The following is a 25,707-nucleotide window of genomic DNA, read 5'->3' on the forward strand; positions in this document are numbered from 1 at the left end:
AGCTTCTTCAATTTCAACCTCTTCCTCTTGGTAGCTTTCTTCCAATTCAATCTCCTCTTCATTGCTTTCCAAGGGCATGGGAAGTTATGCTTCTTCTTCTTGAATCTCCATCTCTTGATCAACCTCTTCCAAGTCTTCAACTGTGATATGCCTTGGAGGTTGTACACTCTCCTCAGCATCAATTTCAAATGTCTTGGAAGGGGGTTCTATGACTGGACTTTCCCATGGAGGTTCTGCATCTCCTAAGTCTTCAACCACTTCTTCTTTTTCAATAATTACAGCTTCCTCCACTTGTTCCAGTACAAAGTCATGCTCCGTACTGTCTACTGGAGTTTCTAATATCTCCTTCATGCTACGTTCTTCATTAGATTTCCCACATGAAGCCATGGGGGTTCCTTGAGTGTCCAAATGTCGGGAAGCTAATTGATTTATCGCTTGCTCCAATTGACGAATGGTTGCATGAAATCGATCCACTGTTTCCTTGAAACAATCCTTTGTCTCTTGATGCACTCGGCTTTCATAAATAGGATCATAGTGCTCTTGGATTGATGGATATGGAGATGGTGAATATTAAAGTGGTGGTTCTTGTGAGTAATTGGGTTGGAATTGGGGTGGTTCTATATATGGTTCATATGGCTCATAAGGTGGTTGGTATGGTGGTTGAGGGTTAGGGTTATATGGAGGTGAATGGTAGAAAGGGGCTTGTGAGTTTGGTGGTCCAAAGTTATGTTGAGGAGAGGGTTCATAGGCGTATGGTGGTGGTTGTTGATAATCAAAAGAGCGCTCACCATAGCCATTGCCTTGATATGCATCACAGAATGGTTGTTGACAGTCCATTGGAGATGGTTGTTGCCATGAGGGTTGTTCAAATTCTTGTGGCTCTTCCCATCTTTGATTATTCCAACCTTGATGCCTGTTCTCATTGTAAATTCTTCTTCCTACAACATAATTGTAACCAGACTCATAGCCAATGGGTGAGAATTCATAGTAGTAATTAGAAATTAAAAATGAAAATAAAAATTGAAATTAAAAGGTTATTTAAATTTTGAATTTGAAAATTAAATTTTTGAAATTTTGAATTTTTTTTTTAAATTTGAATTTTGAAATTTGATTTTTGAAATAAGATAAGATAAGATAAGAATTTTAAAATAAAAACTAATAACCTCTTAATTTATGAAAAAGCAAAAAATAAAAATAAAATTAAAAACAAATCAATAAGTAAAAGAAAATATTTACAATAACCAATAATAAGGCACACGTTTGCAATTCCCCAGCAACGACGCCATTTTGATGAGAGAACTTTTGCGTGGTCTAGAAATTTGTGGATAAATCCTCGTTGTAAGTATAGTTTCTAAACCTTCAAAAGTCCTTTCATACAAACGTTTGGTTGTCACAAGTAACAAACCCCTTTGAAATTGATAACCGAGTATTCAAACCTCGGGTCGTCTTCTCAAGGAATTGCAGGGAGGTATGTTATTATTATTGGTTATGAGTCTTGTAAGGTAGGGGTTTAAGAAAGTAGTGGAGTAGTATGTTGAATGATAAGAAAAATAAAATAATAATAATAAAATAAACTCTTGGCAAAGTATTAAAACTGGAGGTCCTATCCTTATCAATTGTGATGAAATTTGGATTTTAATCTCACTTTGTTAACCTCTAACTATGAAGGTAGATCAAGTGAATTAATTAGCTTAATCCTCAGGTCCTAGTCAATTCTTGTGGAAAGACTAGAGTTATTGGAGCAACTCCCAATTTCAATCACTGCTTTATTGACAGCTCAAGCGTTACCAATTATTTAACCAAAGGCAAAAGGAAGAAAATATCTAAATTAAAAAGCATCAATATAAATAAAGCAAAGCAAAATTAAATCTGAAAATACCTCAAATTGCATTAACAAAAGAATTTAAATCTGGCATAGATGTTCATAAATTGAATTGGAAAAATAAATAAAAATAAAGAACCTGGGATTGAGAGCCACTCCTAAAACTAAGAGAAATCCTAAATCCTAATCCTAAGAGAGAGGAGAGAACCTCTCTCTCTAAAAACTACATCTACTCCTAAAATTGTGAATATGAAAGCCTCCTGATGAATGGATGTATTCCTCCACTTTATATCCTCTAATCTGTGTTTTCTGGGCCGAGAACTGGGTCAGAAACAACCCAGAATTCGCTGGTTGCGAATTCAAACACGCTGATTTTCGTCACTGTGACGCGGCCGCATGGAGCACGCGATCGCGTCACCTAGCGTCAGAGAAACTATGACATATTATATATCAAATCGAAGCCCCGGATGTTAGCTTTCTAACGAAACTGGAACCGTGTCGTTTGGACCTCTGTAGATAAAGTTATAGCTGTTTGAGTGCAGAGAGGTCAGGCTGGACAGCTTAGCAATTTCTCCAACTTCTTGTATTCCTTCCACTTTTGCATGCTTCCTTTCCATCCTCTGAGCCATTGCTGCCCTGTAATCTCTGAAAACACTTAACACACATATCAAGGCATCTAATGGTAATGAGAGGGGATTAAAACATAGGGAACTTAAGGCCAAAGAAGCATGTTTTTAATTAAAGCACATAATTAGGAAGGCAAATGTAAAACCATGCAAATAGTATGAATAAGTGGGTAAAGAGTTGATAAAAATCAATCAATTGAGCACAAGATAAACCATGAAATAGAGGTTTATCACCCACTATGGGGGAATAATCGTCCCCATCCCTATTCCCCGCGGAGCCCCATTCCCTATCTCCATATGTTGAATATTTATATGAAAATTATAGTAAAAAAAATAAAAAAAAACAAACTACAAAACATTATTACAAACATATATTATCCAAGATTATAAGTCAAGAAATACAACATAACAAATCATAGTCCATAAGGGGGTAAGCAGTAAGCAGGAAGAGTGGCCGGTAGCGACTGGTGAGGGGGTATGCTGCTATAGCTGTGATAGTGGACACAACTATGAGAGATTGGGAGTTTTGAACTTTTCTGGAGAGTTGGGGCTTCAAAACAACGCTAAGTGGAGTAGTAGGAGAGAATGGAAGACATTCAATAAGGTAGGGTTAGGATTTTCAATAAGTGAAATTACTAAAAAGTCCCTATATTAGAAATAAATTCAGGATATTTAAATAAACTCAAGAATTCGGGGAATTATCGGGAATGGGGCGGGGATCCCCACTCGGGTCCCTGTGCCTGTCTCGGGGGGATTTTAGTTCCCATCCCTATCTTCACGGGAAAAATTTCCCGCCTTCGAATCCCCATTCGGGGCAGTCCCCGCAGGGATCCCCACGCTTCGGGGAATTTTGACACCCCTACTTGCTATGTCACTCTAACGAGTCCTCAACAAAGTAAAACCCTTGGTCCTTTCTCTCTCAACTTGTGTTTTGCATTATAAAGACCTGCTTCAGCATTTTTCTCCAACACATGTCGGCCATGCAGCCATGCACCCTGCCAATCATAACATGCATTTGGATAGTTTTAAGGTGGTCAATCGACTGATCTTGTCTACCTGCAGAAAACATAGAACACGTTTTGATATGTGATTGTCCCTTTATGCTAAACGCATCATGCGTTTTGCACGCAACTGCATGTTTTTTTTTGTTTCAGTCAAAATGTGACTTGTGATTTGCAGGTCAGTGATCATGGCAGATCCATATATGTAAATAATACACCATACATCAATATAATTAAATATCACTATTTTTTATTCCATTAATAAATTAATTTCTGTATCTATGACAATAATTTGTTTAATTTGTTGTAAAATTATCCATAAAATTAAACATGTTTATATATATATATATATATATATATATAAACTTTTGTATTATCATTCTATGAATGATTGAATGTTAAATGAATATATAATAAAACGATAATGTTAAGGTCTTAGGGAGACAACAAAAAAAAAATAGTCAGAACTTATTTTATTTAGTATTTATTAATTATCACAATAATTAATAAATACTAAATAAGTTAAATTATAATTATTTTTGACTAATTTGTTTTGTTACCAAATATTTCCTATAGTAACATATATGTAAAGTAAATAATTCAATGTCTAATAGACTAATAGTTATACCAAGTGTTGTCGGTGTAAATTTTTTAGTCTTGAAAATTATATATAAAATAACACTAGAGACAAATGAAGGCAACTAGATCTAAGGAAGAAAAAGCATCCATATAAGCCCGGTTGTTAGCTTTATGTTGACCCGGTTTTCAACATAACACATTCTATCTCTACTCTCTTCTACTCCCAACAAAGTTATCACTCTTCTCAACTAAAGCTTGAGGCTTGTTGGAATCAACATTTTCTTGATCACACACATACACTTGTAATGGCTTCTTCTAAGATCTTCTTATACCATTTACTTCTCCTGTTTTTTGTACTTGGAGACCCAAGATTATATGCGAATGGGGACACCAAGTTAATGAAGAAAACATGCAGGCACACAAAGTACTACGATCTATGCTTCTCTTCCCTGAAATCAGATCCAACAAGTTCAAACGCGGACCCAAGGGGACTAGCAATGATCATGGTTGGGGTTGCCATGGCCAATGCAACATCCACTTCTTCCTACTTGTCTTCTCAGTTGCATAACCCGGCCACCAATGACACTACCTTCAAAAGGGTCCTTAAAGAATGTTTAGACAAGTACACATATGCAGGTGAATCACTTCAAGCTTCTGTTCAAGATTTGGCTGATCAAGTCTATGATTATGCTTACATGCACGTTTCTGCGGCCAAAGATTATCCAAATGTTTGCCACAACTTGTTCAAACAGAATCCTGCTTTGGTTTACCCTCCTGAACTTGCTCGTAGAGAGAATGCTTTGAAGCATATATGTGATGTTGCCATGGGGATTATTGATGATTTTAATTGGTATTAGAATAATTAGTATTTGCAATTGCATATTAAACCATTTTCTTTCTTGTGCTTATTATATATATTTTCCTTTTAATTTGAGTCTATTATCAAATTCCTCACTAATCGTTTGTAAGTATAGATCCTTATGAAATTTTAGTTGTGTTCATCAGTACAATTTTGCCATTACTCTGTGTAAAGCCAACAATCACGGCACATTTGAAGGCATTTGCGTGTTTATAGCATTAATTAGTGGTCCATTTGTTTGGCTGTAGCTATCACATTCACATGTCACAGGTGTAGTGAAAAAGCATTACATAACATGAGGATTATGCAAGATATAAAGTTATATTATTTTCTACCGATGAAGGTGAAAATTGGTCAACTTTTCTTGGGAAGAAATAACGAGTTCGTCTATTGTGGTAATTGGTGAAAAGATTCAATCATTGCTGCTTGCTAGCTACCCAGTACCCACTATGATTGATGTCCTTTTTCTTTTTGACAAATGATTGATGTGTAGCTACCAGTGGGTTGCCTTTTCGGATTGGTCTTCTCATACACACTCATGATTCGATTTTAGTCATATCCCTTAGGCTGCATTAGTTTACAACCGCGCGCTTACACAAGAACATAAAGAAATAAAATCTTGTTTAACAAATAAGACATAAATAAAAATATTATATTAATGTATTTTGTGTCTTTTTTATTATTATTTTAATAAAAAATATAAATATTAATAAAAAATATAATTTATTTTTATTTTTTTATTATTTTTGTTAATTTTTTATAATTATATTTTTTAATTATTATATATATTTTTAAAATTTTTAAATAATAAATAAAAAATTAAATTTTTTAATTTATTCTTATTTATTATCAAATAAAATATAAAAATACTAATTTTTGAATTTTTATTCTATTATTTATATTTTGTTTTTAGTGTCTTTTTTTTTTCTGTTCACCTAACCAAACGCGGCTAAGAATTGAATGAACTTGAAGCCTGAAGGCATATGCCCCATTTATTGTTACTATTGCCTAAATATATTGAAGGGTGGGGCAGGAGGGGAAAAATAGGGTTCATGTCCTTCTTGTAATTGTCTTTGGACCTTTTATTTATTTATATCTAAATTTGCTAACCGAAAATCACGTGAGCCTCTAATTTGAATGGATTTGGGAAAAATAAATGCCAGAAACTAAAATCGTTTTACTTTTTTTTTGTCAGAATCGTTTTACTTTAGTAGTACAATTGGGCCGTTTTAAATTGGGCCTTTGTTTAGTTAGATTGGGCCTAAGTGAGCCTTATAGAGAGAGAGAAAAAGGGGGGGGGGGGGTGTTAGCAAGAAGAAGAGGGCAGACAGGGAAAAAAAAGAGAAGAGGCGTTGTGACGTGTAAGTAGTGTCGGGCACTTCCCGCCAAATGAAAAAAGAAGAGGCGCTAAAAATTCCTCCTTCCCTTTCTTCCCTAAGTTTCTTTCAAACACAAACACTACACTTCGAACTTCAAACCCTAACCCTCTGATCTGATCTAATCCGATCTGAATCGCCAACAGAAGAAGATAAAAATGAAGGGTGGGACGGTTCAGATCAGCTGGCACGAGAGTAAGCCCATCTTATCCCTTGATTTCCACCCTTCCTCCTCCACTCTCGCTACCGCCGGCGCCGATTTCGACATCAAGGTCGATCCCTATTCTTTCTTTCCTTCCTTGCTTGTATTACGGTTGAATGCTTATGACTGTACTATCATTTCGTTCCCGATGCAATTTCATAACAAGCATCTATCAGTAACACTCACCTTACTACCATTTTCTTGTTTTAACAGTTATGGTCGATTAAGCCATCCGAATCACAGAAGCTCCCCACAGTTACCTATCTCAACAGCTTGTCTTCTTATCATTCTTCCTCTGTCAATGTTATTCGCTTCTCTTCTTCCGGTCAGTCTTCATTTTCATCTTATCCTTGCATCGTCAGAAATGTGATTTTTGTATTTAACTTGTTAATGTTACTCTCTGTTTGTCTTTCTATGTAAAATAGTAAAATTGAGGTGTAAATTTTAATGAATAAGATTACACATTGAGCTCGTCTTGAAAAATTTCAGCCTCTTTTTAACCCCAAACCAATCATACTCTAAATATTATAATAATGCATTCTAAGGAATTATATCCTTTTTCTTTTACGACTCACTTGCTATTCTGTTGCCTTATGATTAATGATTAGTGATTACTTAGTAGTGACAATGCTGTCTTGTATGTTGCAGGGGAGCTACTAGCCTCTGGTGCTGATGGTACGGTTTTGATAACTACTATTGAATCTGTGTAGCTTTTTTTTTTCTTTTTTTTTTTTTTTGGCTTAAGGTAACATATAGTTTAGATTAGACAATGCTTCCCAATTGCATTCCTCTCTTAACAGGAGGTGACCTGTTAATATGGAAGTTACATTCTACTGATGCTGGCCAGACATGGAAGGTTCTTAAGACTTTACGGTGAGTTTAGGCTTTGATTTATTGATAAGTCCTTTTATATGTTAACAACTACATAAATAAGTGGTGGGTTTAGGGTTTAAGGTTTAAGGTATAGGGTTGTATCATGATACAACTGCAGAATTTGTTTGTGCATGGTCACTTGTAATTTTAACAATATTAACTTTTTGATGTTTATATCCTAGATATATTTATTTTTTTTGGGGGGGGGGGGGGTGAAGAATATTACTAAATCAAAAATTACAAACTGTAATTAAAATCACCCATAAACAAGCTACTTGATTCTTCTTTCTAATATCTGCTTATCAAAGATTTGCTTTCTTGGTTTTGGAATTAGATCTCATCACAAGGATATCCTTGACCTGCAGTGGTCTCCTGATGCCAATTATATCATATCTGGATCAGTTGATAATTGTTGCATTATATGGGATGTAAACAAAGGTAATGCAGGCAATGTGAAACTGTGGCATGTGTTCTGATACTCCATAACTGTATGCAGTTGATATGCTTGGTTTCTAATCTTATTGCACTTGCTCCTTGTGTGTCAGGCACTAACCTTCAAACGTTGGATGCCCATGCACATTATGTTCAGGGAGTTGCATGGGACCCTCTAGGGAAGTATGTTGCCTCTCTTAGTTCTGACAGGACATGCCGAATTTACATCAATAAGCCTCATAAATCAAAGGGAATTGAGAAAATCAATTACGTTTGTCAGCAAGTTATTTCCAAGGCAGAACAGCCATTATTCAAGAATTCTAAGGTTGGGATATGGAGCTTCATTTGTGCCTTTATATGCATTATAGATGTCTTGTCATGTACTTGAAACCTTAGGCATAATTTTCATAATGCAGTCTACAAAGTATCATCTATTTCATGATGAGACGTTGCCATCTTTCTTCAGAAGATTATCCTGGTCTCCTGATGGTTCATTTCTACTTGTGCCTGCAGGTATTTACTTAGATCCTAAATCAGTTAATCTTTGAACTTTATTGCACTAGTTTTTCAGTTTATACTTTTGTACTTGTATTCTTTTTAGAATGGGTCCGTTATTTTATTTCTTATTGGTTCATCATATTTTTATTGGGTTTAGTTGAAATGTGCCTTTAGAGCACATGTTAAGATCACTGTTAGTAGAAATTTATAAATTTTTCTTAAAATAAAAACATAACAAATGCATTAGAAATTTAAACTTTGTATCTTCTCCATAAAAGCTTTTTCAATTGGTTTATTTACAAGTGAATGTACTGGTTGAATACTCATGGCCATAAAATTTGGTTTTTCCCTTGTGGTTTGGGCTTACGTGACACCCATATAATTTAATTGCACCTTTCTGGTTGTATTTAATGTATTGTTCCTCCTTTTAGGATTTCAGTTCCAGCGTAGCTTACACTACATGCTCTTTATTTCTTTCTGTTTTTAATTTTTATTTAATTTAACAAACTCGTGGCACTACCTTTTTATTCAGGTTCTTACAAAATTGGCACTGGATCTGATGCTGTATATGCGACTTACATATTTTCTAGAAACGATCTTTCTCGGTAAGTCTTCCAGTTATACCGAAGACACTATGCAAATCCAAAACAGACTGATGATTATCAGCTACCTAACAACTGATCTTTTTATTCTAAGTTCAATTTCTTATGTTAGGCTATTGAATCAGGTTATGAAAGTATTTGTTTGTGATGAGTGTTATTTTATTATCTGACCTGATATACAGGCCTGCTATACAGCTTCCTTCTGCAAGCAAGGCTGTTGTTGCTGTACGGTTCTGCCCCATATACTTTAACCTTCGGGGAACAAACTCAGGTAGTTATATATGTGATATACATCTAATGAAGAACGTTTATTCATATATAATAGATGATACTGGGACTCTTGGATGGTACTGTTACAATTGAGTTGCCTGAGAGGTGATGGTGTCAACTCATGCCCCATCAATTAGTATTACTAACGTTATGCATGTCTTGGAGAATGTATTGCTTATATTTTCATTTTGTACAGATTGCTTATTTAAGCTCCCATATCGCATCATATTTGCCGTGGCCACTTTGAATTCACTGTTCATTTATGACACTGAGAGCACTCTTCCAATAGCTGTATTAGCTGGTCTTCACTATTCCTCAATAACGGACATCAGCTGGTAAATGATCTAGTAGATCAAATCCTTTTCAGGCTTGTGAATTAAAATGGATTCTTTTGGGAACAGAATAACTGAACCAGTATTTGTTTACAAGGTCACCTGATGCCCGTTATTTGGCTTTATCTTCACAAGATGGTTTCTGCTCTTTGGTGGAATTTGAAAATGACGAACTTGGAACACCTTTCTCTTTATCAGGTAAGCTTCTTCTTTGGCTGGTTCCATTTTCTTTAACAATAAGAAATTTGTAATTCTTTCTGTTGCATGATTTAGATGGAAAGGTGTCAGACAAGGATATTAAAAGTCTGCTGCAGACAGCCAATGACACCATTGTACCAATTAGGAATGTTGGTCCAGTTGTAGATGAAAATTCGAAAATGCAAGCAGAAGAAGGTGCTGATTGTATGATCATTGAATCGGTTAATACTGGTACAGATTTATTAGAAAGCAGGGAAACTTCTGCACAAAGAAAGGCTGATGACAGTGACATGATCAAGTCAACTGGGAGTGCTCAATCTGCTATGACTGACAGTGAGACAAATGAAGCTGAAGAGAAAGCTGATAAGATGGCTGCTGAGGCAACTGTGAATGTTAAAGAGGTTGTATCAGATTGTAGGAAAAAGAAAGCAGAAGAGGGTGATGATGTGGCCACTCAGCCAACTGGGAGTGTTGAAGAAGCTGATTTAGGTAGTAGAAAAATTGAAGCTGAAGACAAGGCAGAGAAACAAGTATTGAGTTCAGAAGAGAAGGAAGAGAAGTCACAATCAAGTTTAGATGGTAAAAAATCAGGACCAAATGAAGAAACAGCAGGGAAACAAATTTCCAGTTCAAAGAGTACACCCATTCCTAACAAGCCAGCCAGGAAGCGTATTACGCCCATTGCAATTGATCCATGATTTCTCAATTCCTGATAAATTCCGTCCATACCCGCATGTGTACATCTATTTTGTGCGGTCTATGATTCTAACTCTACTGGGTTACTGTAGTTTTCTATATGTTATGTAATCTATCCAATATATTCTTTTTAGTTTAGTTCTTCGTCTTAGAAGGTTCTACTACGCCCCGTGCCCGTTTTCTTCGGAAAACAAACTACGTAGTACGTAACATACTTAGATTGAAGCTTACAAGCCATGTATCTGAATCCACGATTATTATGGGATGGTGGACCATCTGGTGAACATGTTTTTCGGTTAGTGCCGATTAAGGAAAACCAAATTAGTAGAGAACAGAAAAGAAAGAGCCAAGAACCCTATTGCCAGAACTGGTAACTGGAAAACAGTGTACAGCGTCAGTCAACGATTTCTTGAATATGCACCTTAGTCAACGGAGGCTTGGAATTAACAAGTTACGTGATCATAATCCGTTTTTTTTTTTGTTTTTCACTATATGTCTGTATCCCCCGATCTGACAGGTCAAAACATTAATCCGTCACGAATTTTTTAAAATTTGTCGTTGGTCAATGGATTGCTGCATGCATAAGGTGGGATTTAAACTCCCGACACTTGCTTAAACGGACGAGTGAGTTGACTACTTGACCAACTCAAGTTGGTTATTGATCATACTCTGTTACTCTAAGGATTAGTTTGATAAAACTTTTACTTTTCAAAAGTAGCTTGTAAAAGTTAACTTTTAAAAGAGGCTTTTTAAAAGTTGTAGCATTTATGTTTAGTAAATCAAATCAAAAATAGCTTTTAATAAACATAAATAACATCAATTGTGTTTGGTAAAATAGCTTTTAAAATTTAAAAATACTATAATAGATATAAATGTAAACATTAAATTTGAAAATTAGTTAACATATGAGGTTATATTAGACTTTTAAATTTTGAAAAGCACAAGTCAACTTTGAAAAGCTCTATCCAAGGTGTTTTCAAAAGTACCATGTCCTTTTAAAAGTTGCAAGCACAAGCACATGATCTTTTTGATTTACCAAATACAAAATGAGGAGTTTAAGTTTTTAAAAAGCACAAGCACCTCTTCAAAAGGCTTTACCAAACCAAGCCTAAGTCTCTAACGCATTTGATCTACCATTTTTTTCCCTTTCCATTCTTTTCAAAGATAAATTATGACACTCCAATAGAGATGATAAAAAAACCTGAATCTGCGGGACATATCCGTGACAGAAAAAAAAAATGGAGACCCGCTAAGTCCCATGGAGACGGAGGTGGGAATTGAGAGATACTGTCCCATGGGACTCGCCAAATCTCCGCTAAAATGAAGTTATTTAAGAACCTTTTATATATATATATATATATATATATATATAAAAGATGTAAGTTTGTACCAACTAATTACTCAAATTTAAATCATTACAAGAAGGGAGTATGAAATTTTAATAATGTTGAATGTATTTGAATTAGGTGTGATTTGATACATTTTAGTTGAATTGTATAAAATTTTATCACGATTGAAGTTTTTTTATTTTTTAAAATTTAATATTCACCGATATCCATGGTATCCGCCTCTCCCACAAAGAAAAATAAATAAAAACTCATGACAGAAATAGAACAGAGGCGGGGAAGAATTTCCTAATGGGACGGGGAGTGGGGAGAAGATTCCCCCATCCATAGATACCTATTGCCATACCTACACTCCATGCTATGGACGAAATAAAAACTTGGCTGACCTGATTTATCATTTTTGTGGTTCTAAGCATTTTGCAGAATGCAGAGCTGAACACCATAGTCCATCGAAGGCCAGAAGAAGAGTGCCATCCAAGTTCCCGTCCAAAACAAAGCCCGCTAAGATACATTCAAGGAAGAGCAGATAAAAGAAATGGAAGGTTCGAATTCCGACTTAACGGCGATAAACCCTTAAATAAAATTCATATCCGCAACGAATTAGTTTTTTGCCCGTTAGGCTGGAAGAAACCGTGGACAACAACAAAAGAAAAAATTGAGAGTTGATTCGAACTATTTTTTCTTTTTAATTAATAAACTGTAACATTTTCGTGACCAAAATCAAGAAGGATACCCATTTGTTACATCCCAGAGTCCCAGACACAACCTTTTCTGAGATGAAAAAATTAAAAAATAATTAGAAAGTACGTTCCGCTTCATCAATTGTTTTAGACATGCCGGTACAAAATTAACGTGTATTTGGGGTTTACTTAAACAAAACTCTGCAACTGATTATTTCAGAAAACCCGTGGTAGATGAAAGAACTCAACAATTGCAGACTGAGATGCCACAAGATTTACGGTGCTAGTGTGGGGACAAATCTTAACCATCCTAACTTCTTAAGAAGCATCTGAACTTCAAGGTATGCTTGTAATCACAAAGAATGTTGTCTCTTTAATCTGCACCCAGAAATTAAAACGTAAGGAAAACAATTTCTTATCTGAAAATGAAGCATTGGAAAGTAAGATAAGTACTCACTCGTTGATGTGAAATAAAGGTTGAGTTCTATTAAGACTTGAGCTTATGACTTGAATTTGAAGTATTCCAACCTAAAAGTAAAGTAACGATTAAAAGTCATTGGAGACACACAAAGAATTCCTTTAAAATCATGGCATAATGAGAATAACACACAAAGAAATTCAGCTAGGCAAAGATCAACCTGAGAACAGAAACTACCGAGAGAGAGTGAAATAAATCACCGTACACTAGCATAAGATAAACATATTGACCAGAAAATTGAAGGCTAAATTGAACTTACTGTATTTATTCTGCAATTTCCATTTGCCGATAAGGGGTTTCATTGTCGGAAAAGAGTTGGGACAGGACAATTTCATTCCACATATCAGGTACTCCTGGCAGACACCAGTGACTACAATCTTGAATGAATGGATTATCACTCCAATTACCAACATGTCCATCGCTCCGGAAAGATGACATAGAAGTAACGCGGAGAACATTTATAGGAACTCTGATATTCTTAACCACTTCCAAAACCGTGTCCAAAAACAAGCTCTGGTCCCTTCCCTCAGTTTCTGGGGTAGGGTACTTAGTCACATTGCACTGCCTGAAGGTTTGATCACTGCAGCATGCATGAAAACTAGATAAATGATGGTTGAACTTGAAGTGCACTGATTCTAAAAGAAAACACCAAGTTATACTTAAAGAATAGGATAGTCCGTAAGCAATGTTTCAACAGTTAGAAGTTATGAAGCACAAGCTAAGATTGCCAAAATTATGCAGCATTTGCAACATAACAGTATACTTATGAATAGTTTTTAAAGAAAAACATATTCAAATAGAGCATCACGTTACCAATGGTATAGGAATACCTCCAGTGAGATGGCTCATAAGTCCTAAAGAAGATGCGCGTTCTATTTCTATCGATCTCTCTTTCAACCCATGATGCCCAAGTTTCAAGTGCTATTTTAAAGGCAGCAGGAATCGACATCCCAAGTTTCAGAGACCTTTTAACCTGGAAATAGCAACCTCTGCTCAACAAAGAAGTGCACAAACATTATGCCTATCATTTGGGAATTCAAAATGCAATTGGAATAAAAGGCTAATGAAAAATGAACTTATTATATAGATCTCGTTCTGCTTCAAGTGCTACAAGATAACAAAATGATAGCTAATTAAAACCAGTCTTACTATTCATACTTTCAGGATGAAAAGTATACCCACCACTTCTTTTCATAGCATCATCTTCTACATGTTACATTCACCACAGCAATTCATAGCAAATTTTACATGTTACATTCACAATTTAGAACTTAGGTGAACTGTCATGAAAATTTTCCATTTGTTCAGCAGTTTTCTAGGTAGCTTCAATTAAAACATATTGATAGATAAGCATTGTCAATATCATTGGAATCAAGTATACTAAATATGCTCCTAAAATGTCAATTAAAAAATGAGAGCTTACATGTCAAAAAGCTTAGATGGCACCCACCAATGGCCAGTGTTGAATATCAGAACATCTGAATTAACCCACTGGTCACTTATATCATCTAACTTGTCCAGCATAAGTGTGGATTTCACCCTCCTTGGCCTTTGCATATATCTGGGCAAATTACCCTGCTGCACAAGAAAAACCGACCGGAAAAACTCAATGGTGAAGTTGAAGGCACTGAACCTAACCCCCAAGAACCTAATTCGCTTTGTTATGTTATTTTGATTGACTTCATAAACACCACTCTTATCCTCAACACCAGCCATAAGCATACAAATCATAGACTCCCACTGTGTTCTACTCATTGAATCACCAACAAAAACAACCCTTTTGCTCCTCAGCATTTCCAAAACGCTACGCACATCAAACGTTGGAATGTTACAACCCTTTGGTTTCCACCGCCAGCTGAGATAATCCGTGTCAACCCTTCCATTCCCCAAACAATTGAATCCTTTTTCCACAAAGGGACACTCAGTGGCATTGTATAAAGGGTACCCTTGGACCTGAACCCAGCTTCCATCAAAGACATCACAGCTTGTGAGTAATTCGTTATCGTTGTGGTCAGATAAGAGACCTTGGGCATTTAAGAGAGCATGGCTAACGCTAGGAAGCACATAAATGTAGCCACAACCAATTGCTACAAAGAAGGAAATGACAGAGGCAATGATAACAAGAACCTGAATTCTCAAAGAGACCCATCCAAATCGAACGTGATTGGCGACCTTGGGGCTTCCAAGGCCAACACTGAAGCCCCTTCGATTGAATGATCCATTCCTGTTCAATGAAATGCTCCTATTCAACACACTCATTGTCACACTCTAACTCCACAGCCATTACCGCTTACGCAATCAGCTCGTCAAAGGAAACTAGCATCGCAACAAAGCTAACCCCACTGACCCTTGTGAAAATCTGAATAACCAGCAAAGTTCAACCTTGAAAAGAAAGATTGCAAATCCAGAGGACCCAGACAGGAAAGATTCGATCTTTGGGAGAGCGAAAGACACCCAGATGCAGAAAATTGGAACAGTTAAAATCTTTGTGGGAATCGGTGGTAGTGGTTAGAAGTTGGAGCTCTAAATCAAATAGATAAACTGAAAGAACAACAGAATAGAAGAACGCGGAGGGAGACAACTGATTCCGAGTTGTTAAGATTAAGACAGATATCTGTGTGCCATCAGACAATTACTAAACACACGCATCTGCAACAACACCTTCAATTCTAAGAAATCTTTGTTTTTCTTTTTATTATCATGTTATTTATATTTATAAATTCTTAATTAAACTTCGTTAAATAATGTATTAAGATAATGAAATACAGTGTTTATTATTAAAATTTTTCACTCATGAAATTCTTAACAAATACATTTAATAAAAGGATTTTTAATTGCAGTTAAACTGCCAAATACTGAGCACCTAAATATAAATACAAAAATATAGAATTATATTTAATAAATAAAATATAAATACAAATATTATGCAAAAAAAAAATTAAATATTTTAATATTTATTTTATTTTATATTTAATTTATTATTAAATAAAATATAAAATATTTATTTTTATATTTTTATTTTTTATGTTTTATTTTTAATATCATGTCTTATTTTACTGAGATTCTCTATATGCATCACAATCTTAGTGCTTGGATTTCGCAATTATGTTAACTAAACAAATGATTTATATCTTCCATTTTTGTCTGTCTACGTGTCGTTTATGATGCACGTGTACGATCTAGTCGAGTGTCTAGATATGACATGATCCTTCTCTTGTTCGACTAATTTGTTTTTCGATCTTATTAGTGATTACCCTTTCCTTTTCCAATTAAAACTAATGGAAATTCCTTTTTATTTTACTTGTTGCATACACTTACACATTGAGGAAACATTTTACTTGTCTAGAAAAAGATATGTTGAATTCAATTTGGAAGCTTTTACCGTGACACTAGAGTGCGATTTGATTGTGTTTTAAAAGATGATTCTAAAAATTGGATTAGAGAATGTTGTGAAAAGATCTTTAATTTAAGTGTTTTAGTCGAAATTCTGCGCGATTTGACAAGAATTATTCTGGCTTGGGGAATAAAATTCAGAAAAATTAAGTGTGAATTAGATTTGTACAAAAGCAACACGCATGGGTAAAAATAAAAAAAGTATCATTAGATTATGCATGAAGAGATATAATCAGGAGAATTTTTTACAAGAAATAAACTTCACAAATCTTTGATGGTCTGATTTATTCTGATACAAAGAAAGACAAATAATGTAGCTGACTTTCTTGTGTAAAGCGAGATGTCCAGATAGATTTGAACTATGACAAGTAATTTATTCCAAATGATAATCATTTTCGATTTTTTTGCATTAGTGTTATCAATTAGGAAGAGTTAATGTTCCTTCTTTTCGTTTTTTTTTTTTTTTTAATCCAAGATATATTCAACAAATTAGGGGGAAAATGATACTTAAAAAAACTGAGTCAATTTTAAAAAATCAAATATTTAAATTGATTCTAAAAAATATAATAATAAATTAAATTAGTATATTAAGTTAAATGATGTTGTATCACAAAATAATTAAAATGATATTATTGTTTAAAAGAACTCATTTAATTTAGAAAAAAAAATTAAGATCCAACAATTTTAATTTATATTCGCTAATATTTTAGTTAGCAATTTAACATTCTTAGTCCAACAATTCAGTACCATATTTTTAGCAAATACTTTTAAACATTGTCAGCTAATTGTTGGTAAAAAATAATAAATTATATCGACCATATAATATTGTTGTATAATTTATGCATAAATTTTTTAAACATTATTTTGACCGTTAACATACAATTCTACAAAGTCATAATATAACACTATCAATTATAGTTAGATATGGTAATATTAACTCTATTTGGAGACATCCAACTTAACTGGTTGCGGATAGAATTGGGAAGCCACGCAAGTTGATTTATTAGTATATATTTTAAAAAGGAGACCACTTACATACATACACTCAAAATAATTTTTTTTAAAGATTATGCATGAGAATTTGACAAGTGTCCTCACTTATATTATGGTTCATTCAAACCGATTATTATGAAAAAACCAAATTTGTGAATAATTTGATTATTTTAAGCGTTTTTTTTACTTTTATAAAAAATAATTTTTTGGACAAACACAATTGAGCTCAGACCGTTTATGCTTAAAAAAATAATAATGAAGTGAGCTAAAATTAATCCATTATATCTAACAAAAAAAAATCATTACACAATTGGAATTATGATGTTCTTGAAAAATTGAGTGTTAACCAGACAACAAAATAGTAATAGACCTCGGACAAAACAGCATCACCGCCAGCGAAGATCTAGGCAAAGGCGAGGAAGCAGACTAATGGAGGCAGAAGCTGGATGGAAAACGGCGAGGAGACAAGTCGCATATTAAAAAACGGAGTTCTCTCATCGCATCGTCGGGTCCCTCATATATGCATCCAAATCGCTGCGTCGCGGGAGCACCAACATGAACAGAACCGTGGGAAGAAGACGAACTGAACTAAGCAAGAGAAGGAGAAGTGGCGATACGGAAAGGAGGAATGGGACCTAAGAGGACCATTTGGGACACGACACTACAAAAAATCTTGGTAATTACGGCGGTTTTTTGGGGTTATTACGGCGGTTTGAACCGCCATTATTACCTTGAATGGCGCTCAAGAAAAACCGCCATAATTTGAAGCGCCATTTGGTTATTACGGCGGTTTTCGAAAAACCGCCACAATTACCTGGTTAAAACGGCGGTTTTTGAGTTGGGTTAAAACGGCGGTTCAAACCGCCGTTATTTCCAGATAAAATGGCATTTTTGTGTTGGTTAAAACGGCGGTTCAAACCGCCGTTATTTTCAGGGTAATATGGCATTTTTTGTTGGTTAAAATGGCGTTTATGAACCGCCATTTTTACCTTGGCAGAGTGACTTTTTTGTTGGTTAAAATGACATTTGAAACCGCTATTTTTACCGGATTAAAACGGCATTTTTAGTTGGTTAAAACGGCATTTTGAACCGCCGTTTTTACCCCTAATAGTGGCATTTTTATTTGTTAAAACGGCGTTTAAAACCGCCATTTTTACCATGTTAAAATGGCATTTCATATTGTTTAAATGGCAATTACAAGCCGCCATTTTTACCAGATAAAAATGACATTTTTTTATCACGTTAAATGAATAAATTTTTTATTAAAATTTCAAAATAATAAAAATATTATATAACTCAAACAAAGTAATATATTACTCATAAACAAAGTATTAAACAAAATATATAATTTTAGTATTGAAAATTAAAAGTAATAACTATTATACATAGTATCAAACATAGCATAATTTTTTAACTATAAATGTCTTTACATGTAACTCTTAATACATAAAATCTCCATCATATTTCACGCTATTCTATTGCTCGCTCCAGAAGACCTACTTTCTAACTCTTTTGGCGATAGAATCTCACTCTCTTGATCCAATTCCTACAATAAAAATATAATTTGAAAACATAATAAAAAAAATAATTATTATATTCACATAATTATATTCACAGATAAAACAAGAAATAAGAAGATATGCAAACACTGGAGAAACTGACATCAGAAATTATAATTTAATAGAATGAAAAATATTTCCAAATATATAAATGTGTAATAGTTTTCAACCCCAAGTAGTGCAGATACCTATGTCACCTGATCAACATCCAAAAATTTATAATGTTTATTTAAGTGGCAAAGAAACCTGGTTAAGTGTGCCCCCAAGTAAACAATTATCAGATAATAAGATCCTAGACTCCTAATGGGAAGGGAAACAAATAACATATGGAAACTAAAATTATGAAACTATCCGAGTTTCATACTCAGAACACCAAGTAAATGCCGATTCAAACAAAGAAAAAAAAAGATGGAAATTTTGACCTTGATCAACCATGTCCAGAACTCTCTTACCAGTAATTTATAATTTCATATTGTAAGCATATAGATCATGTATCAATGCAAACATATACAAAATCAGAAGTCTGAAGTCAAAATCAGAAGCTTCAACAGCTTGAACTATTTGAACTGAAGTCAAAATTTACAGTCACACTAGAAGCATCTGATCACAAAAAAGACATAAACGCAAGCAATATGTAGTCCACGTGTACAACAAATGGAAAGAAATTTTACCAGGGCTGAGACAGAGGAATAGGTGATATGTTGAATTAGATTTATCTCTTTTGATGAAACACTGAATAATTCCATCTCGTGGCCCAGGCTGAAAACCATCACTGCATGCAAGTTGTGATCAGTAATTAACTAAGACCACGTGTTAATAACTTAGCCCTTCACGGAGCTGTGAGGTCAGGTGATAGTAACAATAACCAAATCATAAGGTCAGGTGATAGTAACAATATCTGATCCATGTAGTATAATGCAGCATTGTTCTAACAAAACAATAACCTCTGTGACACTATCTTAAATCTATGGACCAAATAATAAAGCAAGGTAAAAAAATTTCATGCGAAGGCATTTAAAGAGCATGGTTTGCAGAATATTTCAAATATCTTCCCTTATGTTGTTAGTATCACAAGATAAAGAGTAAGGACATAATCATATATGGTGAAATCAGGTGAAAACAACACACAATTTATTACCTGAACTGGAACATAACTGCTAGGCGCTGCTATTGGAGCAGGAGTAGGCATTGGCACTGGCGCAATGGGGTAGCCTCCATATGGATCATATGGAGGCGGCGGCGGTGGAGCCATGTACCTAATCAGGAAATACAGATAAACTGTCACGACTTGCAAACTAAGACCAACCATACTGGATTTAGTGAGTTATAGGAAGAGGCATGCAAAAGAAAATTCCTATCTTCTTATTACAGCTTTGACTCTGGAATTTTTAGTATTTTACGGAAAAATAAAAAACATTTTTGGAAAAACATAGTGTTTACCCATGTGGTCCCCAAACGGGTGGTGGTGGATGATGGAAAGGGGAAGGACTTGTATAACCAGTGTGCGTATAATCCCCAGCTGTCCGCAATCGCTTACTCTGGTCAAACGCACCCGCATCAGCCCCTATTCCTTACAAAGAAATCAAGATAAGTAGGCTGAAAAAAGAGAATAACAGTAGCAGCATAGCAAGCACTAGTAGGTAAAAATGCCCTAGCCCCTGCTCAGTCCTAACACATTCACAAATTTCCACACACCACTCATTTTCATCACATACCATAGCAAGAACAACACATCAAACAGTTAAAATTTCAGGATTCTTGCTTGTAGCAGCAATCAGTTTCAGTCAAGATAACACATTTCATAAATGCAGCTAGAAAGTGAAAGAAAGAGAGGACCTCTCTTGACAAAGAGGTACTTCTTGGCCATCTCGGTGTGGAGGACGGACTTGGTGTCGTGATCGAAGAGCATGTCCTGAAGGATGTCCTTGGCGGCAATTGCTTGGTGGGCGGTGGAGAAAAGTGCGAAGCCCATGGGCTTTTCTGCCTTGAAATTCAGTTGAGACGCTTCGAATCTGGGAAGCCACCGCATCAGACTCCCTCTCCTTCACGTCCTCCGGAAGCCCCGTGATGAATATCGTTCGAACCTAACCCAACACACAAATCACTTTCCCATTTTTCAAGCAAGAAAGTTGTGAGAAGGTGAAAAGGAGAGCTACCTCTTCGGCGGGGTGGGGAGGAGCAGGGGGAGCAGGTGCAGCAATAATGAAAAGTATGCCACCAAACAAAGAGATTGGAATTTATTAATCTCATACTGCCAGAGACAAAAGGAAAATGGAGATTAGCTACCTTACATTTAGATCCCCACACCATATAAAAGGCTTGTCTGAATTTTGTGTAACAAATTCTAGAATCCTTTTGTCCCATTTTCTTCTCCTTTGAAATGAGTTTGGTTCCTCTTTCCACCCATTATTTGGAACATATGTATTCAACAACCGAACGGTTTTGAATTCAACCAAGATTACTCTGCCATCTGGTTCATGCTTTGAAGCTGGCAGCATTGATTCTTTTGCTTTAGCCCAAGCACCATTGATCAACAATATCAACGAAGAATCAAGGTCCTTTGCCTTCACAAAGGCTTTTGATCTTCTCAAAAGCTACATCAATAGAAGGAGAATCAAGGAATGTTAAAGAGAGATTGATTGATTTTGGAGGAAGAGCAGAACAAAACATAAGCTGCTCAAGCCCAACAACCCAGTTTCAACGTTTCAAGTCTATGATATTTTTTATTCAGACAAAATATAAGTTGCTATTAATTTAAGAGAAATGCATTGTATTTAGCCATCACTTAACCATCAATTACATTTTTTTAATCTAATAATCCAACAAGATAGTTTATCCTATACTTTTAAACATTGATTATTGATGACTATTAGTCATAAGGCATTTTCTTAATTTAATGTTTCGAAGATTAAGAGAATTATTTCAGAAAATTTTAAAGCTAAATGAGAAAGCCGAATAAAATTTAGTCTTTACAAATAGAAAGATTATTAACAAGTAGTTTTATTTTGCATGATCAAGTAATTGATCTTGTGTAAATGACTTACGTGTTGCATAATAGAGAGACACAGGGAGGTTTCATTTAGGTGGTTTGTAGTTTCTATATAGTATTAATTTTGCTTGCGAAACTTGTAAGGCAGGGATTTCAGGCAAGTCTTATTTATTGTTTGGATATCATGCATATATAATTAACAATCACTGTTATAATACTCCATGTTCAACTTGTCTAAAACTGCGTTAAAAACATGATAAATATACAAATTGGTTAAACATAACCATAATATTTCAGAAGCGGCAAATTCCCAATCGGAGTATGTATTATTTATACGACATATGTTCACTTGTATTAAAATGGAAGAAAATTGTAAACATATATTTTAAGAGACGTGACCAACTACAAATAGAAAAAGGGCACCGCTGCTAAAGGCAAAACGATTAATTTTTCATTCAAAACTTGTTTCTTGGCAGAGTATATAACAAAATTTCTGAAACAACTTAAGCAACTTAAAAATTTTGAATGTATCTTTTTCACTGGAAATCAAATATGACATGTCTCAATTATAGTACACTGTCTAAATTATTCCATCTTTTTTCCTGGATGGGAAATCAGTTTCCAAAATCAAAGAGAAAACTTCATGTAAGGACAGAGCAATTGGCAAAAAAGGTAGAATGTCATTTCCAACAAATAATAATATATCATAAGAAAGATAAAGGCACAAAGTACTTACCTACAGGTATGAAAGTGAAGTCGGTAATTTTTTTTCTCAATATTCCTCACAATCTTATCACGCCCTCTGGCCAAAAATGTTCTGGCTCCGGACTCTAAATGTAAAAGAAATATGAAAAGGTAAGGTCTATCATCACGGAAGAAGAGCAAGGGTAGTCTCAAGAGACAACTTTCAATATCAAAGGACAGTGAACAAGGAAAGATAGGGGGAGAAAACTCTAACTTGCTGTCTTTACTTGTTCCAGTTTTGCTATCAACAACTCTCAATTTTTGCATGTGTGGCTTTGGAATACTGATTAGATAATCACATTCCTCTTTGATCTGCTCAGATTAATAAGTTAAATTTTAGTATTTGAAAAGTGAAGACAATACAATCCATCAAATTAAAGGTCACAAGAAAACTGTAAATACTAATTTAAATGCTGCTATCAATCATCATGCAGCCAAAGAAAACAGACACACAATTTGAAATTTATTATTCCTAATTTTCGAATTGAAAATATAACAAAAGAAAGGAGGATTCATCAACATGAGCTACCAGTAACTAGAGATCAAATCATAATACCATCAATTTTATTGAACAACATTCAAGCCTTCAAGGTATTATACATTGTCACAAACAACAAAACCAGAATCACCAGTGATAGCGAACAGAGCATATATCAATATAGTGAAGATAGTTTGGATTTGTTATCAAATCAGGCCAAAATTATAAGTTAATATAACTAAATGATAAACATCAAGGCTAATTATAAGTCCAAAGTTAATAACCCCCTGGCCAAAACCTTACCTCGTAAAACCTAAGAATCTTGACGGAGGAAAAACTTGTAGCATAGTAGCTCGATGAAGGAGGCTGTAGTCGGAAGAGAACACCGCCGGAGGAGATCGTCACCAGAGGAGAATGTCGTTGGAGGAGATCTTCGTTTCAACCTTGCTCTCACACAGTGACATCGTTTCAACCTTGCTCAATCGAGGATATTATAGCCGGAGAAGAACGCGCCGCCGGAGGAAAACATTGCCAGAGGAGATCATCGTCGGAGAGATCGTCATTAGAGGAGACAACAAGGAGAGCATTTCAGTTCATACCACAAAATCTCGATGGAGGAGTTTCTAGTCAATCGGAGGTGAATGCGGTGGAGAAGACTGTTGCCGGAGCAGATTATCGCCGGAACAGAGCACAGTGGTAGCATCATTTTCGGGTTTCAGTGGCGGCAGCGTTAGTTTCAGTGTGTGGTTTTAGGGTTTTCGTCGTTGGAGAAGAGTTTTGGGCCATTTTCAGTGTGAAGTTTTAGGGTCTTTGTCGTTGGAGAAGAGTTTTGGACCTTTTATTTTTTTAATCATAGATCAAGTTAATGGCGGTTTAAAACCGCCGAAATCACCAAAAACCGCCATTTTATACAAATAAATTATGACAACACCATAAAATGCCTTAATACTCAAATATTATGGCAGTTTTTTAAAACCGCCATTATATAAATGCCGTTTTAAATTAATTTTTTTGTAGTGCGAGGAGCTGCAAGAGAGTAGAAAATGGATAGCATCTGCGATAAGGAAGAAGAACCGATCAACGGAACCAGGCAACCAGCGCCTCTGGCTCGAGGAAGAAGAAGATCAATGCAGATCTTCTAGGTTGGGTGGGACCAGCTTCTGGTTGCGCAAAGGAGGTTGACGGTGGAGAGGAAGCTAACGGCGAGGAGGAAGCTGACGCCGAGAGTCGAACTAAGAAGATGATAGCGACAAGTCCGACGATCGGCAACAGGACTTGTTGTTTCTGTCGTTGGCGACGACGAGAGCAGGAAAGCCGAGCAACTAAGTGCGAGACCGGAGACGGTGAGAGAGACTGGAACCAAGAGAATGACGAGAAGCTTGAATGCGACACAGGAGATAATGAAAGAGACCGGAAGCGAGAGCAGTGAGCCACAGTGAGAGAGATGATAGAGAGCTTCAGTGACAAAGTGACACTGACACTGAGGAAGGAGAAGAGGAGAGCTCAGGAAGGAATGCTAAACGACATCGTGTTTTGAAGAAAAAAAAATAAAGATCTAACCAGTTTATATAAATCTGATCTGAATTATAAATTCAAACGGAATTTAAACCGAGTTATGTAAACCATCCAAATTCAACTGGATCTAAAAAATACTACCAATTACATTATGACATCTCAACGACTTTTAAAAAAGATGTTTAGAGCATCTTTGTGGGAGTATTCTCCTTTTAAAAATTATTATTAGCGAGCATTTAACGATGAATTAATAATTATGTTGTTTGTAATTTTAACTTGAATTTGATTATGATTTTGTTGTTTTTGATTTTAATACAAATTAAAATTTTGTTTTTTCAATGTTACTATTATGTTTATGAAATATAAAATGATTAAATATTATTTTTAATTAAAAATAAATAATTTTTTGCAAGTAGGATCAACTAAAATTAAGTGGAGCATTTTAGAATACATGTAAAATTTGAAGATATTCAACCCATAAATAGGATATGATTAAATTTTAAAAAAATTTAAAATTTTAAATAAAATTAAGACGTAATATAAATTCTACTCAACTCTATTTATTACCAGTTCAAATCACAATAATTACTAATTCACAGTCATATTATTATTTTTTTTAATGAAAAATATTTAAAAACTAAAATAATTCGGCTAAAAATATTTAAAATTAATTTTATTTATATAACTTATATATATATATATATATATATATCATTTGCTTATCAATCAAATTATTACATATTATATGACCCCACTTATTAATCATAATAATATGTTCTTAATTATTAGGATGGAACAGTATCCTGTACTAATGTTACTTTTTGTAATTTGATTCTCATATATGTTATTGTAATAATATACTTTAATTGATGCTAATTTTAATTTATTTTCTTTTGTAATCACTAACATATTAATTTTTCGAAAATATTTGGTAACTAAAGAAAATCAACCATAATTTACCTTATTTAATATTTATTAATTATTGCGATAATTAATTAATACTAAATAAAACAAATTTTAATTTTTTTTTTCTATCTAGCATTACCCTTAATCCTTTTGTAACCATTACTATATTGATTCACACCTACTAAATATTAGAAGCAATTTAAAGGGCGCAACTTTTAAAAATTAGGAATCACGACGTGAGAGCATTATCAATCAAGGAG

At 34.6% G+C, this 25,707-nt stretch overlaps 4 protein-coding genes across 4 annotated transcripts; 2 read left to right on the plus strand and 2 right to left on the minus strand.

Moving 5' to 3' along the window:
• Window positions 1-4,163: 4,163 nt before the first annotated feature.
• On the plus strand, window positions 4,164-5,032 carry LOC107630988 (cell wall / vacuolar inhibitor of fructosidase 2). The gene has a single exon (XM_016334285.3). It carries the CDS (start codon window positions 4,334-4,336, stop codon window positions 4,883-4,885), a length of 552 nt encoding a protein of 183 aa, XP_016189771.1. The 5' UTR covers window positions 4,164-4,333; the 3' UTR covers window positions 4,886-5,032.
• Window positions 5,033-6,005: 973 nt separating this feature from the next.
• On the plus strand, window positions 6,006-10,504 carry FAS2 (Transducin/WD40 repeat-like superfamily protein). The gene is made up of 12 exons (XM_016334284.3): window positions 6,006-6,535; window positions 6,679-6,790; window positions 7,114-7,140; window positions 7,266-7,338; window positions 7,673-7,776; window positions 7,884-8,095; window positions 8,187-8,283; window positions 8,801-8,873; window positions 9,053-9,141; window positions 9,337-9,475; window positions 9,570-9,670; window positions 9,746-10,504. The coding sequence occupies exons 1-12, from the start codon at window positions 6,422-6,424 to the stop codon at window positions 10,366-10,368; spliced, it is 1,764 nt and encodes a 587-aa protein (XP_016189770.1). The 5' UTR covers window positions 6,006-6,421; the 3' UTR covers window positions 10,369-10,504.
• Window positions 10,505-12,374: 1,870 nt separating this feature from the next.
• LOC107630985 (protein trichome berefringence-like 7) lies at window positions 12,375-15,556 on the minus strand. The gene is made up of 5 exons (XM_016334281.3): window positions 14,294-15,556; window positions 13,701-13,859; window positions 13,130-13,450; window positions 12,850-12,920; window positions 12,375-12,770 (listed from the first exon to the last, which is right to left on the minus strand). Exons 1-3 carry the CDS (start codon window positions 15,127-15,129, stop codon window positions 13,135-13,137), a joined length of 1,311 nt encoding a protein of 436 aa, XP_016189767.2. The 5' UTR covers window positions 15,130-15,556; the 3' UTR covers window positions 12,375-12,770; window positions 12,850-12,920; window positions 13,130-13,134.
• A 3,031-nt stretch (window positions 15,557-18,587) lies between these two features.
• Window positions 18,588-23,838, minus strand: LOC107630986 (uncharacterized). Its single transcript, XM_088509943.1, has 9 exons — window positions 23,330-23,838; window positions 22,763-22,860; window positions 22,541-22,634; window positions 20,972-21,409; window positions 20,652-20,899; window positions 20,256-20,379; window positions 19,954-20,071; window positions 19,487-19,587; window positions 18,588-18,802 (listed from the first exon to the last, which is right to left on the minus strand). The coding sequence occupies exons 5-8, from the start codon at window positions 20,842-20,844 to the stop codon at window positions 19,585-19,587; spliced, it is 438 nt and encodes a 145-aa protein (XP_088366069.1). The 5' UTR covers window positions 20,845-20,899; window positions 20,972-21,409; window positions 22,541-22,634; window positions 22,763-22,860; window positions 23,330-23,838; the 3' UTR covers window positions 18,588-18,802; window positions 19,487-19,584.
• Window positions 23,839-25,707: the final 1,869 nt, after the last annotated feature.

The sequence above is a fragment of the Arachis ipaensis genome, chromosome B3 (genome assembly GCF_059453495.1).
Source record: "Arachis ipaensis isolate K30076 ecotype BB chromosome B3, ASM5945349v1, whole genome shotgun sequence".
In the NCBI taxonomy this organism is placed as follows: Eukaryota; Viridiplantae; Streptophyta; class Magnoliopsida; order Fabales; family Fabaceae; genus Arachis; species Arachis ipaensis.

Coding starts and splice junctions, on each gene's coding strand:
- LOC107630988 (XM_016334285.3), top strand. CDS start 4,334: ATGGCTTCTTCTAAGATCTTCTTATACCATTTACTTCTCCTGTTTTTT.
- FAS2 (XM_016334284.3), top strand. CDS start 6,422: ATGAAGGGTGGGACGGTTCAGATCAGCTGGCACGAGAGTAAGCCCATC. Junction 9,476..9,569: donor TCAATAACGGACATCAGCTG/GTAAATGATCTA, acceptor TTTGTTTACAAG/GTCACCTGATGCCCGTTATT. Junction 9,671..9,745: donor AACACCTTTCTCTTTATCAG/GTAAGCTTCTTC, acceptor TGCATGATTTAG/ATGGAAAGGTGTCAGACAAG.
- LOC107630985 (XM_016334281.3), bottom strand. CDS start 15,129: ATGAGTGTGTTGAATAGGAGCATTTCATTGAACAGGAATGGATCATTC. Junction 13,860..14,293: donor CCATCTAAGCTTTTTGACAT/GTAAGCTCTCAT, acceptor TTTGTTGAGCAG/AGGTTGCTATTTCCAGGTTA. Junction 13,451..13,700: donor TATGAGCCATCTCACTGGAG/GTATTCCTATAC, acceptor TGCATGCTGCAG/TGATCAAACCTTCAGGCAGT.
- LOC107630986 (XM_088509943.1), bottom strand. CDS start 20,844: ATGCGGTGGCTTCCCAGATTCGAAGCGTCTCAACTGAATTTCAAGGCA. Junction 20,380..20,651: donor GTACCTCTTTGTCAAGAGAG/GTCCTCTCTTTC, acceptor TGTAAGGAATAG/GGGCTGATGCGGGTGCGTTT. Junction 20,072..20,255: donor CCCGTTTGGGGACCACATGG/GTAAACACTATG, acceptor TTTCCTGATTAG/GTACATGGCTCCACCGCCGC.